The sequence below is a fragment of the Zeus faber genome (genome assembly GCF_960531495.2).
Source record: "Zeus faber genome assembly, chromosome: 14".
Taxonomy (NCBI): domain Eukaryota; kingdom Metazoa; phylum Chordata; class Actinopteri; order Zeiformes; family Zeidae; genus Zeus; species Zeus faber.
This window is the reverse complement of record NC_137200.1, coordinates 19,023,233-19,044,214: the sequence shown is the minus strand read 5'-3', so window position 1 is coordinate 19,044,214 and position 20,982 is coordinate 19,023,233. Positions and strand designations below refer to the sequence as shown.

Genomic DNA, 20,982 nt, shown 5'->3' with positions numbered 1-20,982 from the left:
ATGAGAAATAATAAAAAAAAAAAAATCGGAATAATGCGCATTCGAGTTCATTATCTTCCATTGCAATAATTAAAAAAAAAAGAGATATTTTTTTTTTTACTTCCCTCCTACATATTTTTTCTTACTTTTTTTTATTTTTTATTTTTTAACCGGTAAAAAATATTTCCCAATCCTAAAAATGTCAAAATGTAATGACACGGGCGAAGAGCGACGAGGAATGACGTTACTTCCGTGACGCGCATCGTTCCCATCTAAATAAAGTAGGAGATTACCGACTGGGCCGACTCCGGTGCAGAGCTCACCGGTCCGGTCACGCTATAAGAACAACAACAACAACAACAACAACAACTAAAATAAACACTCGGTTTTGTTTTGGTTTTTTGGTTTGGGGGGTTTTTCGTTTTAACAGAGGACCGCAGTCGAGTGCGCCGACCGAGCCTCACGAGCACCGGGATGCTCCGCCGCCGCTAGCCTGCCGTTAGCTCCGCCAGCCAGCCGAACCGCAGTGTCGCCGCGGGAGCCAGCGGACCGGTAAGTCGGAGCGACCGGCGCAGCCTCGGCTGTTGCGGCGCGACGCGGCGTGTTCGCGCAGCGGTGCCGTCGTCTCCGCCGCAGCGGCTTCCACCTCGTTGAGCCCCGGGAATAGGCCTGTACGTCACGTATGGACGTAAGCCCCCCCCACCCACGGCACGGAAATAAGAACCGGTCCGGTAAGCCCCGGACAGTGTCGGAATCCGTGTTAATCCGAGTTACCTGTCCGGTGGGGTGGGTGGGGATGCACCTGTACCGCACCTGTACCGCACCTGTACCGCACCTGTCCTTGTTCCCTGGCGCGCATATGGCTGCTGTCTCCGCCACAACGGGGAGCCTCCGTTGGGGAATTACTATGATTTTTGCTTTTGTTTTGTTTGGGCGGTGGGCTACGGTGTAAAAGGGTTTCAATTCCTTAATGTCGTTGATCGATATGAAGCCTGGTTGTTCGTGATGGCGCTGCCATTCCCCGAGCACAGCGTCACACGCTCCCCGTCGCCTACTAGATCCGGAGAAAGAAAGCCCTAACCCCGAACATATCACACAAAAGTAATGCCCGAACGTATGGAGAAGCCCATTTATTATACTGGCAGGGCACGTTAAACGACTTTTTTGGGGGGGTCATTTTGAGGTTCTAAAGTTTATTTAGTGCGTTTTAGTCCTAGTCCTCTGTGGTGGTACTGTGACATTACAAGCAGGGCAGTAACGATCATGACACTTGAGCTGACGACTAATCCTCATACAAATAATTCGTGATTAACAGCTTAAATGTCTTCTTGTCCATTTTAAGTGAGGCGAGATGGGTCCCTGCAGAGTGACTCTAAGCATGCATTTATAGGAAAGAACGTTCATTAGGCCTGAGTCTCATTCAACAAAGGCTTTACACAGATCAGCCAAAACATTGTGACACCTGTCAAGAGGTGGGATATATGAGGCAGCAAGTGAACAGTCAGTTCTTGAAGTTGACGTGTTGGAAGCAGGAAAAATGGGCAAGCGTAAGGATCTGAGCCACTTTGACAAGGGCCAAATAGTGATGGCTAGACGACTGGGTCAGGGCATGTCCAAAACGACAGGTCTTGTGGGGTGTTCCCGGTATGCAGTGGTTAGTACCTACCAAAAGTGGTCCAAGCAAGGACAACCGGTGAACCGGCGACAGGGTCATGGGCGCCAATGGGCACTAATTGTTGAAAAAGTTAATGCTGCAATGATAGAAAGGTGTCAGAGCACACAGTGCATCACAGCTTGCTGCGTATGGGGCTGAGTAGCCGCAGACCATGCCGACCCCTGTCAGAACTGGACCAAGGCGCACTGGAAGAAGTCTGGTCTGATCAATCAGGTTTCCTTCTACATCATGTGGATGGTCGGGGTTAGGGTCCGAGCTGATGGAGCATCTGTGGGATGTGCTGGAGCAACAGCCCCGGATCATGGGGGCTCCACCTCGCAACTTCCAGGACTTAAAGGATCTGCTGCTAAATGTCTTGGTGCCAGATACCACAGGACACCTTCAGAGGTCTTGTGGAGTCCATGCCTCCACGGGTCAGAGCTGTTTTGGCGGTAGGAGGGGGAGCTAAACTGTGTGTGTGTGTGTGTGTGTGTGTGTGTGTGTGTGTGTGTGTGTGTGTGTGTGTGTGTGTGTGTGTGTGTGTGTGTGTGTGTGTGTGTGTGTGTGTGTGTGTGTGTGTGTGTGTGTGTGTGTGTTAATTTGTGTATATACAGCCCACACCGCCAAAGACAAACAAAAGCTCACTCTAGCCATATATTGCACTACTTTTCTTATCCAACTTGGAGTTCTGTGGGGAAAAAATTCAAACGTTATCACCGTAGAATTTTACTCAGATTCATGAAGTTGAGCTACAGTATATTATTCTTTGGGCCTTGGTTATATCATGGTATCCGCATTAAATTAGACTTAACATTTTCATGAAATTTCAGTGTCTTCATTTCACCCACGCAATATTTTGTTCATATTGAAGTATCACCCAGCTCTGTTATGTTGTGCCGAATCGTGATATCCCCCAGGAAATGTAAAAGCAGGGTACCTGGGGAGCTAGTTGAGGCCCAGTGTGTAACCGGGACCTACTGGGGTGGAGTTAATTCAGGTGTGATGTTTATTTTTGTACCTCGCACCCTGCTCTGCAGTGTGAAATCCCAGATAAGCTTCTCTCTTGTCCATTGGCCCTGCCTTTGCGTTTTTCGGCAGACTTGCCGCGCACCAACTGTGTTTGCAGTTGGCGTTAACCCGGCGGAACGATGACTAGACAGTGTTGTTACAGCGCACCTCTCATCTCGGCTTGTGGGGAGTGGACTTTGCCAGCGTACTTGTAATTGAGCTGAAAATGGAGTGGCCACTCGAACAGAATAGCTCATTGTGCTGACGGCTCCTATGCTCGGCGCCCTCGCAAAGTGGATGTTCTCATGCTGAGTACTTGCCCTTTGAAAACCTACCTCCACTGTTGTTTTTGCCAATTATATTACCATTTGGCTAACGATGAGACGGTTTTGGTCGCACTCTGGTCGTTTTTGTTTTGTTTTTTGTTGTTTTTCGTGCAACCTTGGACCGATGTCTTTCTTTTCTGCTTTTCTCTCTCTCACCTGTTGCACCCCCCTTTCCCACCTCCCCCCCCTCTCTCTCTCTCTCTCTTTCTCTCTCTCTCCCTAGTATATTATGACAGACAGTATCATGAGTAAAGCTGCCACGATGGAGATCCCCATCAACAGTAATGGAGACACGGGCAGTCTGCCGGAGGACGACAGCCTGGAACAGGTGGGTCTCATATAATGATGGGTTCGTATACGTTTTGAGTGGTGGAAAGGTGCGTCGATGTACATTTGGGATTCACAGAGGGATGTGTTGAGCCATACTGCAGGCAAATAATGAATTACGGGAAGAAAAAAAACAAACGCTGTCCACGTAAGCAGTTACAGAGCAGATTTTCTACTCTGCTTAATTCTGGGCCGGGCTGGGAATTATTTGTTTAAAGTTACAGAACGGGACCACAGTCTGACCTCGGTTGTTGTATCCAGATCCCCACCATCGTGCTTGGCTTCGGCTCGCCGTCGAGCAAATATACTGTATTTGTTTATTTGCACAAACAAAACGTGAGTTAAGGGTGACAAATAACTGGAAAAAAGCACCCAGCATGCAAACATTACGCAAAATTCACAGAAATTGCCAAAACAAATATGGCTGCACTCGCTGAAGAAGTTGACATAATATACATTCATGATTATTTTTTTTTTTTTATAACAATTTAATAATGTGTTAGATTACTTTGAATCCCTCGTCCTACACTCAACGTGTCACAGCTATTTTTGTCTCAATGGAGAAATAAATGACTACATTAATTTAGGCAGAAAGGAAGCCTCAGCAGGATATTGTCATGTCGCTAACTTCTTTGCCCGACACCTTATGTTATCTTATGGTTTGACCAGCTTACGAAACTGGCATTTAATCAGTTATTTTTTTGCTGAAGTGCCCATGCTTCGGTATTTCTTTTGGCGTTATGTCCTTTCAAACGCTGACTCTGAGTCCAAATCAAGGTATTTTATAAGCCCTCATCATTAACGCCAGAGTTGAAATGGCTGTGAGGATTCTAATATTCTAGTGTGCTAGCACACAGTAGGAGCAGAGTGGAGGCTGCTGTCACTATAATGGCAGTGCGGCATTCTGTTTAATGTCACAATGAGCACACGCCAAGCAGAGGCCTTGTCATTGGGCCCAGCCTGTATGGAGGATTATCCACTCAGGCGTCATCTTTTCCTGAACTTTTGCCGTCTCCCTGGGAACCACCGGCTCCGTGAAACAGCTGACGTGGCCCTGGGTTCCGGATTAGAGAGAGAGAGACACCTCTTTTGTGTTTTAACAGGGGTTGATAAACTGAAACCTGGAGTCTCTGGTGTTGCTGAGGGATGTAGGATTGGATGCAGTCCCAGTATGGTGGTGGGGGAAAAAAAAACAACATTTTCCTGTCACTCTTGTTGTGATATGTTTGAATGAAGTCGGGTTGTAAACTGTAGGTAGTAGGTTTTGAGGAACAGGTTTCACATTCATTTATGTGTACCTTAAGGCACTCCTCGGTGGGCAAACAACTGTTCAGCAAAGCAGTGACCTAAGATCCCAGACGAGGATCTGGCTGTTCACATTTTATTTGCTAACCAAACGGTTGCACAGCGCTTAAGTGGTCAGAGATCTTATCTTCTCGCCATGCTCGGGCGGTAAAGCGAGGCTTCAACCATTTATCGGCCAGTTGGCAGGGTCACCCGCCGTTTCAATGTATTCGTCACGAGGGTGTTTAGTGCAGTTGTCATAGCAACTCTGCGATTAATCCAAAACTGGCTTTGTTTTGTCCTTGGGCTTTCAGCCCTATTAAATCTGCCTGATATCCTCTGCTGTTTGCCAATATTTTGTCTGCTTCATCACAAACCTGTCTGTTGTGGTGTTGCAACCACATACCTTTGTGGTGTCAGTGATCGCTTGGTTTTAAAATGAAGAGTGGCATATGTTGACGGGCCGCAAAGGGCTGCAGGGGATAGTTACACAATGCACACGATTATTTCCGCCGACGACGAGTCCACAATCATATGCTACCATCCAGAGTCAAGGGAATTTAAAACCGATGTTAGATGGGGGCTGGATTAAGAAGTGTTGATGAAGCCGTGGAGCTTCTGTCAGTGTCGGTGATGGAGGTCTGAGCGGTGACAGAGGCCGCATCAAACTGTGTCCTGCTAGATAAAGACAGGGAGCTGGGTAAGGATTGAACACGTTTCGGAGTGTTTATACCGTTCTAAGCTGTCTCACAGGAGACGTCTCCATCTCATTTCTTTTCGGGGAAGTGGTAAGTAATGTAGTGTGCTGTATATGTATGGGTTTGCACGTGATTTATATGTAACCGTCATTTCTTTATTTGCTTTTTTTTTTTTTTTTTTTTTAATCTTAAGAGGCTTATATTAGATCAGTGGTTCCCAACATTCTTTCTAGCACGGTACACCTTTTTTTTTTTTTTTTTTTTACAATGAAATAATCCCACGCCGCACTGCTATCTTAACCAGTGAAAAACGTCAAACATGTGCAAAATTTGCTTCTTATTATTACGGCTCATAGTTAGTGATGTACGACTCGCAAATGTTCGTAGAAAACAAATGTTTTGAACGACTCGGAGTCGGGAGCCCCTCCGCCACGAGAGTGGGCAAGCCTTCAATTCACTAACTGAAAGTAATTACTGAGGACTAAATTAAAGTCCAACGCTTAAGAAGAAGAAAAAGACAAAAGGTTTTGACACGATTCATATTGAATGTGCTACTCTTTGCATTCCATCAAACTCAATAATTTTGAGAAGAATTAAATGATTCTTGTGAGAAATTCCGTTCGCAACTCGGTCTACCGACTGTTCACGTCCTCCCCTCGCTCACCGGGCATTAAACCAACTGAATCAGATGGCCAAAGAGTCCAAAAATCCAATGATTTTTATTTTCTATTTTATTTTTTTAACTGAGTGACTCGTCAAGAGCAGAACAAATCTCAGAAGAGTCGAACCTTCCTCCAGAAGTCGTCATTTACAAAGTCATACTTGTTCTGATGATATGCAGAGTTGGCATTCTTTGCTGGAACGGATGAATTAGTACAAGCTTGTAACTTTGACCGTCCAAAACACAGAAGTTAAGTTTCACGGGCACACCTGCCCAGCTCCCACGGCACAGTGGTTTGGCTAAGATAACAACATAAATGTTGCAACAGCTGTCCTATAGGTATATGTTTGGAGTTGAATGATCCATTTCGGTCCAATTTTCAAGTGTCATCCCATGTGTTGAATAACTAAATTGTCATTTGACTACAACCAGCTTAGGATCAGGTTAGAATCCTCACATACCTGTGCTCCATGACTGCTTTTTGTTTTTGCAATCATGTGGAAATCATTGCAGATTTTCCACCACTTTCTTTGACGTACTCATGTCTGCCCTTGTTGATTTCACTTGTACGTGCATCGTTTTTTGTTATTTTTCTTATTTTTTCTTATTTTTTTTTCTTTCTTTGTCTTGTTGTGTGTCATTTCGCCTGCCCCATCTCTGTACAGGCTGCTAAGCTCCAGTGGAGCTTAGATGGGAAGGTAGGAAGTACCAGAGGCACCAGGGTGAGCAGTGTGTGTGTGTTTTCATTTTTGTGTGCGTGTGTGTGTGTGTGTGTGTGTGTGTGTGTGTGTGTGTGTGTGTGTGTGTGTGTGTGTGTCCTGCTCAATGGTTTGACCTCCTATGACGAGTCAGGCGTCTGCCGTTGCTTCCGAAGCATCTCTGGCACGGTCCAATCCGGCGACAAACCATTCTGCAAACATATCAACCTTGAGCCTCTACTAACGCCATCCCAAAGGTGAAGGAAGTCTCCCAAACACAATTGAATTATGGATTTGTTAAATCGGGTATGAGATGGGGACGTAAACTAATTGTTTACGTTGGTTTTTTTTAAGAGACCTCCTGCAACCTTGATGTGAAGCTCACAATTAAGTGTCTCATCCTCTAACATTGGGCTAATTTTAGGTGTGTGTGTGTGTGTGTGTGTGTGTGTGTGTGTGTGTGTGTGTGTGTGTGTGTGTGTGTGTGTGTGTGTGTGTGTGTGTGTGTGTGTGTGTGTGTGTGTGTGTGTGTGTGTGTGTGTGTCCATCCTTGCACATGGGTGAATTTGTGAGTGGGTATACTGTATATTTGCATAGGTCCTGTTGGACAACATCACCTTTTCTGACAATACCCTAACTTTGTCATTTACGTGTGTCTAACCCAATAGAACTCGAAACCCAGATGAACGCAGGTTGCAATACCGTCAACGCTCGGTAGAAAACAAATAGTTTTGACGATGTTTGACGTCCTATTATGCAGAATATCGCGATGTCGAGCCCTGTCCCCTTTGGGCCGTGTCTGAATTTGGTCGTGAAGCAAAGTGGGCGCAGAGCTCGAATCTTGAAGTAGGGTTACAGCAAACACGCTCTTCAAGTCTGTTTATGAAGAGGAACCTGTGACTTGGCTCGCACGCCCAGAGCGCGTCGGCAAGTTTCGTCGTGAAATGTTTCTGGCGCGTCAAACCCGTCAGTCCCGAAAGGAAGTCCTTAATGCGGCGACCTGGACGGGCCTCACTGTAGCGTCACAGCCTGGTAGCGTTACCAGCTCAACCACTTCCGCGTTTCCCGCAGAATGAAGTCAAACGTGACAAACGTTGGAGACGCGACTAGGTCTACATACACAAGATAATGCCCATGCAAATCTTTTTCCAGCCCGGAAGTTTTTCGTTTGTTTTTCGTCATAATTTGGCAGACGGTTGATTGGCCACTTTTTGCCAATGAGTCATTGGATGTGTTTTTATAACTCACAGATTAAGCAAAAAATAAATAAAAATAAATAAACCAAAGTTAGACTTGGCTCTCCCTGCCGAGCTGCGCTCATAGTCTGTCCCAGCTGCTCCGCTGCGTTTCTTATCACACTGGCTGTCTTCTAAGAGGTGGCGTGGAGGGGGCGGTTAATCGTTGACCAGACCGGTTAGTGGTTAGTTTTCCGCCCAGCTCTCCTCCCAAATTTCCACCAATGAATTCCAGAATAAGAAGCAGCCCCGCAAACGTGCGCAGCCGTAACCTTACCTTCCTAACTGAGTGGTGTTTGTCCCCCTCTAGTGAATAACCCCACATCCTGAACGTGTGCCCGCCGCCTCTGTTCTCGCAGGCCTACTCCACCCTAACCCTCTGTTCTCGCAGGCCTACTCCACCCTAACCCTCTCTGTCGTCAACCTCTGTCTGTAAACCCCTCCCCATCTAATTCCTCCGTCCATCCTCTGGTCCTTTCTCGCTTTCTTCTGAGCCCTTCCAGGACCTGCAGCAGGTCATGGTATCGGGTCCCAACCTCAACGAAACCAGCATCGTCTCCGGGGGTTACGGCGGAACAGCAGAAGGCATCATAGCGACGAGCTCCATCAAAGGTAGGGTCTGGCTTGCTTCATCAACATTGGCATTTGCATCGCATTCAAATGCCTTAAAACGGGTTTTGCGCTTTTCATTTTGAGTCGTTTCATTTTAACCCTCAGCGTTTAAAAGTTGAACAATTAAAAGGGGAAACCAATAATGCGGCAGGCTGTTTTCCCCTTCTGACCTCCACTTTAGCCCCTTCATTTTTATTCCCTTTTTAAAGCATGACCTGCGCTAAAAGTCCTCTTATAGATGATATCATCAAAAAGCCGTAATTATTTTTTGTTTTCTCGACATGTCTTTTTTTTTTTTTCCCAGAGATGATTCTGGCAATTGTTAGAACCCCTCTTGAACTAAAACTAAAAACAGAGCTAAGCTAATGTGGAGAAAGAAGGGATGGAGGAGTGAATTAAATGCTATAACAATTGTCTGGCGAAAAGACTTCACGACTGCGTTAGACCACGTTATGCGGCGGTGGAGATGTTTCTCTTTTGTTTTTGTTTTGTTTTTAACAGCTATCGCAACTTGAAATGTGAAAGCACCTTTTCTGCATGGAAACAGTTTCCCTTCTTTGAATCAAGAGCAGGATTCAAGTGGTTAATCGCTGTTTGTTTTTCCTCTGTCAGGCCCCGCTGTGCGTTTCAACTCTGATTTTAACAAAAGGATCCCTGTCACAGGACTAGGTGGCTCTTCAGACTATTTGTGAACTATTTACATGTTGAGTTGAATCCCAAATTTAAAAAAAAATAAATAAATAAAATCTGGGGTTGGAGGCATGGGAGGTATTATCGGGATATTATCAAACCAGTGTAGGAAGTACCGACCAGACCTCCTTACTGTACCCACCCCCACTCATGTACAGTTGTTTTACAGGTACCGTACCACCCTGTCATTTTCAGTGACAGCCTTCTTTTAAAACAAGGATTTCAAAATTTGGGAAGATGCTCTTCATGCAGTTTGCGTTCCCTGACCCGTTCCTCCCCTTTCTGGTGGTTTAAGAGGGCTTGCTCGCGGCTCTGTCAGCCCCCCCCCTTTCCCCCCCCCCCCCCCCTCACCCAATTAAACCCTTTTTGTGGTGGGTGGTGGAGACGTGGCTTTCAACTCGCAGGCCATGCTTGGAACGCGTCGAGGCTCTCTGGGGATCTTCTCCGTCTTTGTTTTTTCCGTTTCCAATATTACTCTTCCGCTTTCGGGCGTCTGGAGTGGCTCCTCGTAGCGGTTTTTCTTCCGCTGTCGTTTCACTTTTTTAGAGTTCCTCCGCAAAGTGAGCTGTGAGCTGCCGCTTTGTACGGACATAAAACATTGTCTTCATGTTTGCCTGTGTGTGTGTTTTAGCCAGGCGGTTTCAAAAACAAAAAGGCTTGTTGGCCTTGGATTTTTTATTTTATTTTTATTTTTTTTATAAAAATGTATAGGAGCTGATGATTGAGTGCACGCCATCCTTTTTACTAGTTTTCCTCGACATTGTTCACTGACTGCCATGCACTAACCATGTCTCTGTCCGTCTTCTGATATGTCTGTCTTTGTCTACCTCGACCATTCTGTCATTCCCTCCTGCCCACCCTTATAAGCTTTCTTTAGTTCTCCTGTATTTTATTTCATCTTTTCACCCAGTATACGCCATGATCTCCCTTCTGCTCTTGTTTTTGGCCAACCTGTTTTGATATATATATATATGTTGGCTCCTGCAACCATCTCTGTTGCATTCATTTCCATGTCTCGTTATATGGCTTCCGACTATGACAAGTCCCTTTTTATTAAAAAAAAAAAAATTCCTTCCCATACCGAATTGAGGCCAGACCCCCGGTGTGAATGTCGTTGTCATGCCTTAACCCAACTTATGCCTGCCTCAAACCCTAACCCCCCCCCCCACCCATCCCCCCTCTGCCCCGGCCAACTCCTCCACTGCCACAGAACTGCGTATGGCGGCGAGGCGAGGTAGCGTCCCTCCAAGCAGCTCTGGCGCACACAACTTAGCCAGGCAATCTAGTGAATACCAAGGTACTGTTTAATATCCAATCCAGGGGTTGTAGACTGTTGATTGGTCCATATTGTTTTGTTTATTTTTTGATTATTTTGTACAAAAGCCCTAAAAAATGGCCTTTGAAAATGATACCATGAATATTTCGTGGGCTGCTGACCTTGTCTGGTATACACACACATAGATGAGGAGGTTTTCCTCGGCGCTCCCAAGATTTCCTTTCATTTTCAGCTTTCATCTCCTGTCATCTATTCATTCATTAACTCACTAACTCCTGTGCATGCTGTCACTGTTCTTTAAGGGCCAGTGGTGATGGGTAAAATATCTATGCTATTTCAGAACCCTAGCTTACTATAAATTCATGATGCAATCTGGAAAGTTATCTCCATCTCCTTCAGGATCCAACATGCACAACAGCAACAGTAGCTCCTCACTGACTGCGGAAGAAGCCAGCCGTGGCGTTGCAGTAGAAAAACTGGAGTTTGTGAAGAAATGGGGTTTCAACACGTACAAGGTATGTCCAGTTACCTTTCCAAGCCCATTAAAGAGTGGCTACGGACTTATCATTGTAGTTTGTTTTGTTGGAAATAGTATTATTCACGGCTTTTTGACCTATGTTAATGGCTTAGTGGGTTGTTTGCATGTTTCATGACACGCTCCACATGTGTATGCCTTTACACCGAATCCAACAAATGTCAAGAACAAACCAGATGTCCATTCATTCCTATGGCTAGTCTTATTCTGCATGCGGAAATCTGGGACACGGTACAGAATTTACACTTGCCTTCAAAATTTCCAAGTCGTGCGACAAGTTTTGATCCGACACTTCTACCGGACGTTAACTCAGATAGAACTCTGGACCACTGCTTCACACCGTACAAGACTGTCTCACTCCCTGCTTTCAGGAAGTCTGACCACGCCGCCGTCTCGTTACTTCCTGTTTACCAGCCTTGCATCGTACGTGGAAAGGTAGTGACGAGGGACGTAAAGCGGTGGTCGGACCAATCGGAGGCCGCTCTTCAGGACGCTCTGGGTGATGTCGACTGGGACATGTTCCAGTGACGTCAGCCAGTTTACGGAAGTAGCTATAAGCTTCATAGCTACGTTGGCGGACAGCATCGTTTCCACGGGGAAAGTTTGGATATTTCCGAACCAGAAGCCGTGGGTGGATAAATCCATCTGCGGCTTCTGCTTGCACGGCCGCTAACAACAAAGGTCTTGTATTCGGCACCTGGATGGCTGGAAGGGAGGCTATGTTAGATTGCTGTTCATTGACTACAGTTCAGCTTTCAATACCATAGTCGCCACCAGACTGGCTGTCAAGCTGAGCTAGCTAAGACTGAACACTCCGCTGTGTGCCTAGATCCTGGACTTCCTCACAACCAGGCCCCAGGTGGGCAGGGTGGGGATGCACATGTCCAGCTCCCTCACCCTGAACACAGGAGCCCCCCCAGGGCTGCGTCCTCAGCCATCTACTGTACCCTCTGTACACGCATGACTGTGTGGCCAGGTCCAGCTCCAACACCATCAAGTTTGCTGACGACACTGTTGTTGCGGGCCCGATCACCGATGACGACGAGAAGGCTGACCTGTCACTCTGGTGCCAGGACGACAGCCTCCTCCTGAACATCAGCAAAACTAAGAAGCTGATTGTGGACTTAAGGAGAGTATTACAACCGAGGACGCACGCGCTGTTGGTGATTAATGGGACTTCGGTCGACAGGGTGAGCAGGTTCAAGTACCTGGGAGTTCACGTCATGGAGGACTTAAGATGGACTACACACACAGACACTCTGGTGAGAAAGGCGAGGCAGCGTCTTTACCGCCTCAGGCAGCTGAATAAATTCAGGGTCTCGGTGAGGATCCTCAAGTCCTTTCTACTCTGGAGCAGTGGAGAGCATCCTGACAGGCAACGTCACTGCCTGGTTTGAGAACTGTACTGCCCAGGACAGGCGGGCCCTGCAGAGGGTGGTGCGTTCAGCTGAACGTACCACTGGAACTACCCTCCCCTCCCTGCAGAGCCTGCAGGATCATGAAGGATCCTCACCACCCCAACAATGGACTGTTCCAGCTGCTGCGTTGGGGCAAGCGGCTCCGCAGTCACACAGCGAGAACAGAGAGACTGAGACGGAGTTTCTTCCCGCAAGCCATCCGTCAAGCATCTCATCGCGCATCACCCTTTATGTACTGTATATACACTGTGTACATCTCATCACCGTTCTCAGTTTCGTTCCCGCAGTCTGTCAGTATTCACTACACTAGCGTTCGCAATCGCCACACCCCCTTACCGTGAAATAACATGGGTCAGAATATGGAATGCGTTTTTGGATTCGGTGTGAAGCTGGCTATAAGGCTATGAAATAATTTCATAGCCGTATACAATGCAATACTTTACGTTGAAAAGTGAGTTAAGTTAAGTATCCCCAAACCACTTTCTATGTTTGCCTAGCTTCTTTTTGCAAAATTCATTATTATTTTTATTTTTTTATGATTTCCTTCCCCTTTGTGCTGTTTTTCTGACCCCGCTCCTCTGTTGTCAGTGTACGAAACAAATGATCTCAGAGCGTTTCGGCCGAGGCTCTCGGACGGTGGACCTGGAGCTGGAGGCCCAAATTGAGGTGCTGAGGGACACCAAGAGGAAGTACGAGAACGTGCTCAGACTGGCCAGAGATCTGACCAACCACTTCTACAGCATGGTGCAGACACAGCACGCGCTGGGGGACACCTTCGCCGACCTCAGCCAGAAATCTCCGGAGCTACGTGTAAGACCTTGAAATGTATTTCCCAGGGTGATGGAGAAAAAGTCCACACCAGCATGTACATGAAAATAGTTTGAATACAATAAGTCTGGGATTAATAAAGGGGTCTTTTATCCTACAGTATTAGTCTCTGAGTTTAAATGTAACTTAAGATCCTTGACTGTTTTTCCAGGATGAGTTTGGGTACAATGCAGAAACTCAGAAGTTGCTGTGTAAAAACGGGGAGACTCTCCTGGGAGCCATTAACTTCTTTGTGTCCAGCATCAACACACTGGTCAACAAAACCATGGAAGACACGCTGATGACCATCAAGATGTATGAGAATGCGAGGTGAGGAGAACCGGCTGACATTTGGGCTCCTGGAAATAAACAGATTAAATTACAGCAGACTAATTGGATTAATGCATCGTGCAATTTATAGAACTAAACCATACGCCAATCAGTCATAATGTTAAAACCGCCTGCCTAATATTGTGTAGCTCCCCCTTGTGCCGCCAAAAGCTCTGACCCGTGGAGGCATGGACTCCACAAGACCTCTGAAGGTGTCCTGTGGTATCTGGCACCAAGGCATTAGCAGCAGATCCTTTAAGTCCTGGAAGTTGCGAGGTGGGGCCCCCATGGATCGGGCTTGTTGTTCCAGCACTTCCCACAGATGTTCCATGGGATTGAGATCTTGGAATTTAGAGGCCAAGTTAACACCTTGAACTCTTTGTCTTGTTCCTCAAATCATTCCTGAACATTTTTGCATTGTGGCAGGTGTTATTGTCCTACTGAAGAAGGCCACCACCGTCAGGGAATACCGTTGCCATGAAGGGGTGTCCTTGGTCTGCAACAATAATTTGTTAGGTGGTACATGTCAAAGTAACCCATGTAGTCCATGGATCGGGCGGGTTGTTCCAGCACATCCCACAGATGCTCCATCGGACCGTAACCCCGACCATCCACATGATGTACAAGAAAACGTGATTCATCAAACCAGGCCACCTTCTTCCATTGCTCCATGGTCCAGTTCTGACAGGGGTCAGCATGGACATTCTGACTGGTCTGCAGCTACACAGCCCCGTACGCAGCAAGCTGTGATGCACTGTATGTTCTGACACCTTTCTATCATGGCAGCATTAACCTTTTCAACAATTCGTGCTCCAGTAGCTCTTCTGTGGGATCGAACCAGACGGACTAGACTTCGCTCCCCACACGCATCAATGGGCCCAAAGGCGGCTATGACCCTGTTGCCGGTTCACCGGTTGTCCTTGCTTGGACCACTTTTGGTAGGTACTAACCACTGCATACCGGGAACACCCCACAAGACCTGTCATTTTGGAGAAGCTCTGTCCCAGTCGTCTAGCCACTACAATTTCGCCCTTGTCAAAGTGGCTCGGATCCTTACGCTTGACCATTTTTCCTGCTTCCAACACAGCAACTTCAAGAACTGACCCCCCCCCGTAGCACCAGCTGGGAGATCTGTGCGACCAACTCGTTCTTGGGCTCTGTGGGTGTGCGCTTTGTGTTCACTGAACAATTGTCTGTTGCAGCAGGACATTACATTTCAGCGTCTTCAGCAGACACACCCACAGCGTTTCAGAAAAGAGGGAACTGTATATTTTTTCACTGTTTGGAAACCTAATTTTATATACTTGGCGATTCTTTATTTATTTATTTATTTATTTATTTATTTATTATTTTTTATCATTTAAATTTGGCTGGGCAGTTAACAAATTGCTGTGGCGTGACAAACTCAGAACACATTTATTTTTGCTTTACTGGGACATGGGAAAAAAAAATCAAGTGTTATCGCTGCAGCAGCAGAACTCGCAGTGACGGCTACAGCAGTAACTCTCTTCCAATGGCTTCCAATTAATTTGTTGGAGGGAATCCAATGCCCGCCTTGTTTTTCCTGGAATTGGTACAATATTTTTCACTACATTACAGTGACATGGACGCAATGATATTGACAACAAATAACTACACGTGCTACACTTCCTTACCCGTGCAAGAGGGGAGGGGAGTAGATGGTAGATTTTCAACATCACACTACGTATAAAAGTAAATGCGTAAATGGAGTGTGGAAGACTATATGTGTATTCTTTTCAAAAAGCAGTATAATTATTGAAATCATCCCTAAAGCCCCTAAGGAGGGGTTCCACTGAATACCTCCATGAATGTAGAGACGCAAAGTTCTTACTCCTCGACACCATAGAACCTTGCAAAACATCTGCTTCTCCGAACCACAGCCACGGCTCTCACTTACAGGTAAAGCTCCGGTTTTGATGCCAGCTGAGCTACAATACTCAATACCACCATTTCCCTCCGGGGATGAATAAAATATCTGTCCATCTAATACAAGGGGGCAATTGTCACCCCGCTTTTCGGCGACCACGATTGCCCCAGTACGTGGCAGTCGGCTGAGGCTATTCGCTCATCACTGGATCATTTTAAGATTTTAGATTCTGATGTCAATCGCTTGAGTTGACCCCCAATTATTGAGCTATTTCCCTTTTTATCTCACAATAGAAATACACAGCTACCAGCGAGTGGAACAAGCTTCTTTTTCAAATTTTTATTTCTCTATCTCTATCTCTATCAAAAGAAGAGGATGGAGCCTACTGTACAGTGTCCACCAATCCAAACTTTTTGAGGGCTTTAGCCGGGTCCCTCAAAGGGGTTACAGCGTAGTTGAGAGCACTCCCCTCCTCTCGTCCCCCACAGGCTGGAGTTCGACGCCTACCGGGCCGACCTGGAGGAGCTCAGCCTCGGCCCCAGGGATGCAGTGACCATGGCCCGCATAGAAGCTGCCCAGCAACAGTACCAGGTCCACAAGGACAAGTATGAGCGGCTGCGCTCCGATGTGACCATCAAACTCAAGTTCCTGGAGGAAAATAAGGTGAGCAAGATTGGTCTACCTATTTCAAATGAGTGAGTGTGGTCTGTCAATAGATTCCATGCATGAATTATAGATTTACCAATGCGGTCGACTCAATGGGGTGCCTGTGCTCTGCGCTCCGCTGTGCGCACATCGCGGGGGCGCCGAGGATACGTTCCTCATGAATATGCAAATCCTGCCCAGACGCTACCTCGATGACCATTCATGCTGAACAAAAACAACAACAAAAAAAAGGGCATCAAGGGCCACCATGGGGCATCAAGTGGCAAGGGGGCAGGTGCTCCTCCCGCACGTGCCTGCCGCTCTATATGCAAATCTTGTGATTATAATAAAGCACTATATAATATAATCTCAGAGCGAGAGATTAAGATTAATTTAATTTCCTAAATGTTTTACTTGTATGGGAGATGACAAACCTAAACCTAACTCAGAATTGGAACAGAGTTGTTACTGTTGTTATTATTATTATTATTTTTAATTATTTATTTATTTCTTTACCACCACCACCATAAAACAGCGATGAACCGTGTTCCCGGCTCCCGTAACTGTGTTATGTTGAGGGACTCCCTAAACTGAGTTAAGGGACGGTTCAGTCTTGTTCCAAAAAAACACAAACAAAAAAAAAAACAGTCGACAGTAGGCACGCACGTCACCCTGTGGCTTTCCGTTGCGATGAGACTTCATTTAGTAAAAGCTGGATGTTTTTAGGCAAATACTTGTAAATAATACATCCATTTGCCACATATTATGTTCTATGCCCCACCACCCCGATTGGAATTTTCCACGATCGCCGTTGTCAAAAATGTCCCATGTTTTTAATTTGAAGGGAGGGGAAAAACAAATATCCAGTAATATTGCATAACCCCCCCCCCCCCCCCCCAAAGAAAAGAGAATTGCACCATGGCGCTTACTGGAGCTCACCAGCGTTTCCCTCCCTCTCTCCCTCTCTCTCACCCAGGTGAAGGTCATGCACAAGCAGCTCCTCCTCTTCCACAACGCCATCTCTGCCTACTTCGCCGGGAACCAGCAGCAGCTGGAGCAGACGCTGAAGCAGTTCAACATAAAGCTGAGACCCCCAGGGGCCGACAAGCCGTCCTGGTTGGAGGAGCAGTGAGAGCTGATGGATGGCGCCCTCCAACCCCACCCCCACCGTCACCTCGTCCAGATACCCGTCAACACCCCCCCCCCCCCCCCCCCAACCTGACAGAGGACCACTAATGAGGGAAAGGCAGACGGAGGCGGCTGCTTGTGGACGTACGACTGAACCGGCACAAGGAATCCCGATGGGGTCCGACCTGATCAGGGGGGCTTCTAGTGCCTCTCTTCCCCTTCCCCGCTCTGTCCCTTCTTGGCCTCGCCTTCCTCGCCCGTTCCTTTCTTACTCCAGTAATTCCATTCGGCTCTCGCTCTACAATTGTGTTTTTTATTTTTAGGGCCACGTGAAGACTACTAAAGGCCCCCGTAAATGTACCTTATCACCAATGCCAAACTCTTCCAACCCTTCACGTACTCCTCGTCGTGCCTCCTCCTCTTCCTCCTTATCTACTAATGTGTCGAATGAAGACGGAACGGCAGAAGGAAGGAAGGATGGATGGATGGGTGTCACCGGGAAAAAGCTCCCCATGATTTACAAACTCTGTACTGGAAATGGATTGGTACGCGACAACTGCAATGTCGCGACATTTCAAATCAATGTATATTTTGAGTCGACGAGCGTCGTACTTTGAGGGGATCATGGTTGTCGGCAAAATTGAAACACACCTCGTTTCTGTTTTTCATTTGAACGTCCTCATATCTGCTAAGGGAATGAAATCGGCTCTCGCGGGCCGTAGGCTACGCGTCGCGGCGGCGGACGCTTTGTCTCGGCGACGTGCGCTCGTGTTTTGGAACACAACTTGACGTACTGTAGTCATTTTTTGTTTGCAGTGTTAGGAAAACCACCACCGGTTTGAAGATGACAACTCTCGAAAAGAGAGGCGAGGGGGGAAAAAAAAAAAAAAAAAAAAAAAAAGCTTTGTCCTCAAATGGTATATGCAATGAATGACCATTTACAAACCACTGCCGCAGCCTCCCCCTTCCCCCCGTTTTACCAGTTTGTGTCTTTTGGACTCTCGTGGGTGGCTTTTAACACAGCCCAGGGACACAGTTTGAACGTCGACGGTTCGGCTTCAGCGCGCAGAGACTGATCAAACTCCAATGAGTTCAATCCATTATGTGATGTGTTTGAAGGACGATGTACTGATTCAGAAGAAAATCCACCATTGTGTTTTTTTTTTTTTAGTTTTTTTTTAAATGTTTTATATTTTGTCCAAGTCGGTTCAGTAATTTGGAAGTTTAGGTCCCAGAATTTAATATTGACATGCATAACACAATTTCAGTCAACAGGTATGTGTTTTTTTTGTTTTTTATTTTTCTTTCTTTTGTTAACTTTTTCACACTGAATACCAGCCATCGACTAATAACGCATATCTTAATATTTTATTATTAAGCTTCAGACATGCGGTAGTTATGATTCGGATAACACAAATTCTTTATGTTGACTTTAACGGAAACCTTGTCCCAATATAAACTCAAAGCACATTATATGAAGTATGCCAATGAAAAGAAGATACCACAAAATTTAATCAGGGTTTATTGTGATTGTTTCAATAATTAATTTTAAAAATCCTATATATCTCAATCTTACTGTTAACCACTTTATTTTAATCTTGAATTAAAATAATGTCAAGCACTGGACTGATAAATATTACAATATGCACAACAAAACTATAATAAATTAATTTGTCCTGAAATCACCTCCCGACAAAGCTTTGGGACAATTTGTTAAATAAAACGAATGACCTTGCTTTTCTCAGATTCTAGAATTGTCCGAACTAGAAACTGAGCGGCTTAGCTTTCACGCGGAGAAACGTCCCAAACGGAGCGATGCGCCGCTTGACGGACGAGAGAACGTCCCGTCAAACTCACGGGAGCCCCCGGAGAGATCGTACGATACCTTCACTCGATGAGATTCGCCTCGCTGTGTGGCTGTCGGTTCTGCGGCTCGTCTCCCTAAATTTGCATGACGCAGTTAAGAATGAGGGCACGCGCACAGATAGTGTCCGACCTCCCGTTTTCCCGGCTCGCATGATCCTGTGCTTTTCACTTAACTGGCTTGATTGTGACTCTTTAAAAACGACCTTGTAGAAGTGGAGTTTGGTTTCAAGGAACAGTCAAATCTCAAAAGAAGTGCCCAAATATGTCTACTACCCCATATATATATATATATATATATATATATGCACACACTATTGCCCCTTCTAATATCCTCTCCCTAACACACTGACCTACACCAAATGTCCGATGAATAAGAAGAAGAAATTTGAATGAAAATGGAGCAAAGTAGTAAAATCAGCTTCACACCGAATCCAGAAACTCAACCGGCATTAGTATCGTCCCCCCTCGTGGCCATCTCGCTCCTCGTTTTTACCCAGTACAATAGACAATAAGGAGTTCGTCATTATTACTGATTTTACACATAGAATGGCCCCATGTTGCAACCATTAAATGCATTGTTAATAGTAGTCTTCAGTTTATTGCCGAGAAATGAGATTTATAAAGTGGGGTTTTATTTGTCTACAATCAATATTTTCTAGTCCGCGCTCATGTGATGTGATGTATAAATGATTGTACATAAGTGTGTTTCAGATGGGGGGGGGGGTTGAAAGTTGTGTCCTGGATCAGTGTGATTTTTGCCTTTATTCCCTGACACCCGAGTCCACCAATGGGACAATATTAAAAAAAAAAAAAAAAAAAACTTTTGAAAGCTTTTCCTCAATCGACTCTTTAAATATTTTACAGCCGTACGATCCTATAACACGACTGTAAATACCAGGCTGTCGTCCTGTAAGAAGCAAACTGTGGTCGCTATGGTGATTCGAAAGGGTCCTGAATTGACTGGACCATATGAGCGCTGTGCTGCTGGCTGTTCATCTCTCCGTGACCGCCAGGGGGAGCCGTGACGCCAGAGAGACATGATTCGTAAACAGTGTTGCGCAAATAAACACCTAGTTTCAGGTAATAAAATCGTTGGCTCTCTGGTACATAAACAGTGTCGAAGAGTTTCTCTGATTCTTCTCGGGCATGTAAATACTTTGTTTCATCTTCTAAATAAGTAAACAGTCCGTTCGATCTTCTCCCTCCATCTGTAAATGTACATATTTGTACTTTTATTTTTTATTTTTTATTTTCTTAAACTTCAAATACACCTTCAGATATCCCCGCGGCGAGTTTGGGATTGTTTGGCGGAGGACCTCTCGATCTACCGTTTATTTGGCTTGAGGCGATCCTCCTCGACACGCACTCAACCGCGAAACGACGCGGTCAATAGCGTGCGCGGTGACGTCATCGACGGGCAAACGCGCGTGCGACGTCAGCTGGAAGCGAGCGCGAGCGACTTTCCTCCGAAAAGGCGTCGACAGACACAAAATGGTGATTAAACAGCACATGAAACCGAACAAACGAGGACGAGGTGGATAACGGCAGCATGATGATAATAATTCAATAAATAATAATAATAATAATAATAATAATAATAATAATAATAATAATAAAAGCTGACTGACGGGGTTGCGTCACCTGAGCGGAATCGCGTGTGCGCCGGACGAGCCCGGCGGGTCTCGCGGGTCCCCGAGTCCTCGCGAGAACCCTGCGCCCGCGTTGATTGTGGGTCGCGCGCGCACAGGTGCCCTCGCCGCCCGCGCGGGCGAGCGAGCAGATTAGTGGCGGAAGCCGAGGGCGCGAGGCGGCTCCTACCGAGCACCGTGAGACAGGTGAGTGGGGAGTGGGGAGTGGGAAGTGGGGCGCGGGGCGGCTCCTACCGAGCACCGAGCACCCTGAGACAGGTGAGTGGGG

General features: G+C 46.3%; 1 protein-coding gene across 1 annotated transcript; it reads left to right on the top strand.

Annotated features, from left to right (window-relative positions):
* Positions 1-269: 269 nt before the first annotated feature.
* arfip2b (ADP-ribosylation factor interacting protein 2b) lies at positions 270-19,765 on the top strand. Its single transcript, XM_080014275.1, has 9 exons — positions 270-531; positions 3,191-3,295; positions 6,603-6,659; positions 8,374-8,482; positions 10,848-10,963; positions 12,990-13,211; positions 13,381-13,538; positions 15,915-16,089; positions 17,048-19,765. The coding sequence occupies exons 2-9, from the start codon at positions 3,197-3,199 to the stop codon at positions 17,201-17,203; spliced, it is 1,092 nt and encodes a 363-aa protein (XP_079870401.1). The 5' UTR covers positions 270-531; positions 3,191-3,196; the 3' UTR covers positions 17,204-19,765.
* The last annotated feature ends 1,217 nt before the right edge of the window (positions 19,766-20,982 follow it).